General features: G+C 50.1%; 1 protein-coding gene across 1 annotated transcript in view; it reads left to right on the top strand.

The window, feature by feature from the left end:
• Nucleotides 1-864: 864 nt before the first annotated feature.
• The window catches only part of BT62DRAFT_899535 (P-loop containing nucleoside triphosphate hydrolase protein), a gene marked incomplete at both ends in the record, with an annotated part of 4,792 nt that continues 2,063 nt past the window's right edge, over nt 865-3,593 (top strand). Inside the window, 4 exons of the mRNA XM_043183374.1 lie at nt 865-1,038; nt 1,091-1,509; nt 1,561-2,679; nt 2,733-3,544. Of these exons, the coding sequence (XP_043038182.1) occupies nt 865-1,038; nt 1,091-1,509; nt 1,561-2,679; nt 2,733-3,544 (2,524 nt within the window). The remainder of the gene's footprint in view (nt 1,039-1,090; nt 1,510-1,560; nt 2,680-2,732; nt 3,545-3,593) is intronic.

Genomic DNA, 3,593 nt, shown 5'->3' with positions numbered 1-3,593 from the left:
AACAACATACTTGCAATGCGAAGCTTGTCACTTCTTTGGCGCTTGATCTGTTTATCTTGATTTTGTAGTGTTAACAGCAGGGTCGATGATACGGATAATGCATGCGACTGTCTGCTCGAAAAGATGGAGATCTTTTCATAGCATCAATAGATGAAGGTGTTTCCGAGGACGCACGTCTTCTCTTGTTGTCGCTCTGAAATCATACTAATGATGATTCTCCCCAGCTTGTAGAGGTTGAACCACGCAATTCCAACTCGAATCAGGTGTAATCGATGATCCTGCGGCGACTTTGATTAACGGTAAATTACTTCAATGGATTCTGAATGTATTATAATGTTAAAGAATAGCCCTAAATAATTTCTTGAGGTGGCAAGAGTGGGAGTCGAACCTGCCCAACCTGGTGCCAAAAACGGAAACGGCGGCGACGTAACAACTGATTCGCTTCTCTCACTCCGACCACCACCATCTGCCTGTGTGTTCCTCTGGCCCACGGATATACGAGCAGAGGGATCGTGGCAAGGAGTAGGGTATGTTCACGTCCTTGCTAGTGCAAACGTATTGATATTCATTATTCGACAGGGAATCGAACGGCAAGCTCTTCAGGGTAAAAGTAACATCTTCTGCATTACTTACGCCGATCGAAAGCTCGATTTCTTATTCTCTCCAATAAGGACGTCATTTTAGCGCCTTTTCTCGGCCTGATTCAACGTGATTCCCTTGCTTCCAATAAGCGCCCAAGGCACCCTCAAACACTCCCGCGAAAGCTCAACCTTTTACCTCCAATCATTGACGATCTTTGACGATCTGAATACATCACTAACTTTATTTACAGGGTATCTATCGTTTGTAATATAGAAATTAATGATGTCGTCCGTCGATGCTGCGCAAGATGCAATCGTACACACGAGAGGCTACCAGCAGGAGATGCTCGATGAGAGTCTCAAGAGGAACATTATCATAGCGATGGACACGGGTTCGGGAAAGACGCATATTGCAGTGCTGCGGCTGAAGATTGAAGTCGAGCGAGAGCCGCGCAAGGTGTGTGCTGCCTTGTTACTGCTGCAGTCCTAGCTAACTTCTTCAATTGTAGGTATCGTGGTTTCTAGCTCCCACTGTTGCGTTATCGGAGCAGCAGTTCCGCGTCATTCGGGATGCAGTTCCTGTATCTGTCGGCCTCATATCGGGATCGTTGGAACCGAACCAGTGGAAGGACGCATCCTTGTGGCGGAGGGTCATTGAGACCCATCGGATCGTGGTATCGACCCCACAGGTGCTTCTGGATGCCTTACGGCATAGCTACATCCAAATGGGATGCGACATTGGATTAATGATTTTCGACGAAGCGCATCATACTGTGGACAAGGCACCATACAACATGATCATGAAGGAGTTCTACTTTTGCCTCTTGCCGCGAGACACGCCCAATCTGGACCCTCGATGCGCCAGGCCGATGATTTTGGGCTTGACGGCTAGTCCTATATACGGGGGAGATATTGCGAAAGCCTTCTGGTAAGGGCTAATTGATGTTTCTGTGGCTCCCAGCCTGATTGATTGTCGCAGTGAAATAGAAGGGAACCTCGACAGCGTCATTCTCACTCCGCGCCGGAGTCGCGACGAATTAGTGAAACACGTCCATCGGCCTGTTTTCAAGCACGTCAGATACGAGGCACCAGACGATGCTCTGTTTTCGATCAACTTGGCCAGTCTGCAGCGAGTTGTAGGTACGCTCGACATTGAGAAAGATCCGTCTATTATCTCTCTTCGCGGCGACCTCGCCAGGGCATCCCCTAATTCGTCTGAGTACTACCGACTTGACCAAAAATTGTCAAAGACCATTCTCAAAGAAAACACGTTCACACACAAGGGTCTTCGCGATTTCGAGCGCACGGCGGGGGATATCCTTTCCGACCTGGGTGCTTGGGCGGCAGACTGGTACGTTTGGACGGTGTTGGAGCAAGCCAAAAGGGCCTGCCAAGGTGATGAAATGATGCCTTCCTGGAAAACACGGGAGAAGAAGTATATGCTGGGCCTCCTAAACCAAGTTAATGTTTGCCCGGTGTCTTACTACGCATATGACATCGTCGAGGAGTCGTCTCAAAAAGTGGCAGAACTCGTGAAAGCACTACTGCGAGAGAAACAAGATTTCCAGGAAGACAATGAGGCGTTTAGCGGTCTTGTGTTTGTTACCCGTCGTGATGCGGTTCTAGCGCTCACGGAGATCCTCACACACCATCCTGACACGAAGGAGCTGTTCAAAATTGGAAGCTTATTGGGGGCATCTGACAGTAGCTATCGGCATTCGTTCTTGGACCTAACGCGCAAGCTGCTAAAACAATCGCCGGAGGAGACACTGAGGGATTTCAGGATCGGGGAGAAGAATCTTATCATCTCGACATCGGTTGCCGAGGAGGGCATTGATGTCCAGGCGTGTGGATGTGTTATACGCTGGGACCCGCCACTGAACATGGTGTCCTGGTTGCAAAGCCGAGGACGGGCGCGTCGGAAGCGTAGCACGTTTATTGTCATGTTCCAACGAGGCGGATTAGGTGAGGATGAGGTTCTAAAGTGGGAGACCACGGAAGCGGAGGTGCTACGCCTATGCAATGAACCAGAGAGAGTTATGACGGCTGAGCCTGATGAGTGGGATGAATGGGAGGAATTTAGGGTACCTTCAACAGGGTAAGGGTTTATGCATATTTCCGGCATCTGTTGCTTATGTCACCGTTTGTCAGTGCTCTACTGACTCTGGAGTCGGCTCTTCCTCATCTGGCCCATTTCGTAGCTATTCATCCGAATGCCAGCTTCAATCCTGATTTTCAGCCTTTGTATGATCTGGATCCGCCTGATCTACCGTTCGGATGGCATTCGTTTGAGAATCGGTCTACCAGTGTCGTCCAACCTTATTCCGGACCTTGGGGTTCGACGGTAACATTGCCTAGATTCCTGAGCTCGGAGCTCAGGGTACACTCAACGAGTAGAATTCATCCCACCAAACTGTCCGCACATCGGCATGCGGCTTTCAAGGCATACAAAGCGTTGTATGACAACGAATTACTGGATGACCATCTCTTGCCGCTCTTCTTCCGAGACGATGAGATCAAGAAGCTAGAAAGCGAGGTGGAGAAACGTGTTGGTGTGGTCAGCGTGTCGCCGCAGATGAACCCATGGGCACCGGTGGATGATTGTAGCGCTGTTTGGTATTGCTCCGAATTGACACTGGGAGAGCTTCCCCCTTTGCGTATGTTCACGCGTACACAGTGCCCGCCGTCATGGTTCTCGGACGACGGTCCTCCACCACTCTTTGCTCCTCGTCGTGGTCTCATCAAGGTCGCTCTCCGTGGTGCTGGGCAAGTTTCCCTCGATGATGAAGACATCGTTCGAGCGCGCGAATATACTCGGCGAATATTCTGGAGCATACATGGTCAACGGATGAGTTGGGATGACCTAGACTTTTCATATCTTTTCCTTCCTGCTCCGGGGACGGAAGACGATGAATGGGAGGATCGCCGGACATGGCTGAAAGAGGAAAATGAGCGCGAAGGGCGTTCTAACAAATACGCGTTTGATGCGAACGCACAGGATTTTGGGGAGGC

The sequence above is a fragment of the Guyanagaster necrorhizus genome (genome assembly GCF_019112545.1).
Source record: "Guyanagaster necrorhizus MCA 3950 unplaced genomic scaffold BT62scaffold_17, whole genome shotgun sequence".
In the NCBI taxonomy this organism is placed as follows: domain Eukaryota; kingdom Fungi; phylum Basidiomycota; class Agaricomycetes; order Agaricales; family Physalacriaceae; genus Guyanagaster; species Guyanagaster necrorhizus.
Note: the sequence above shows the minus strand (reverse complement) of the source record. Positions and strands in the feature narration are given on the sequence as shown.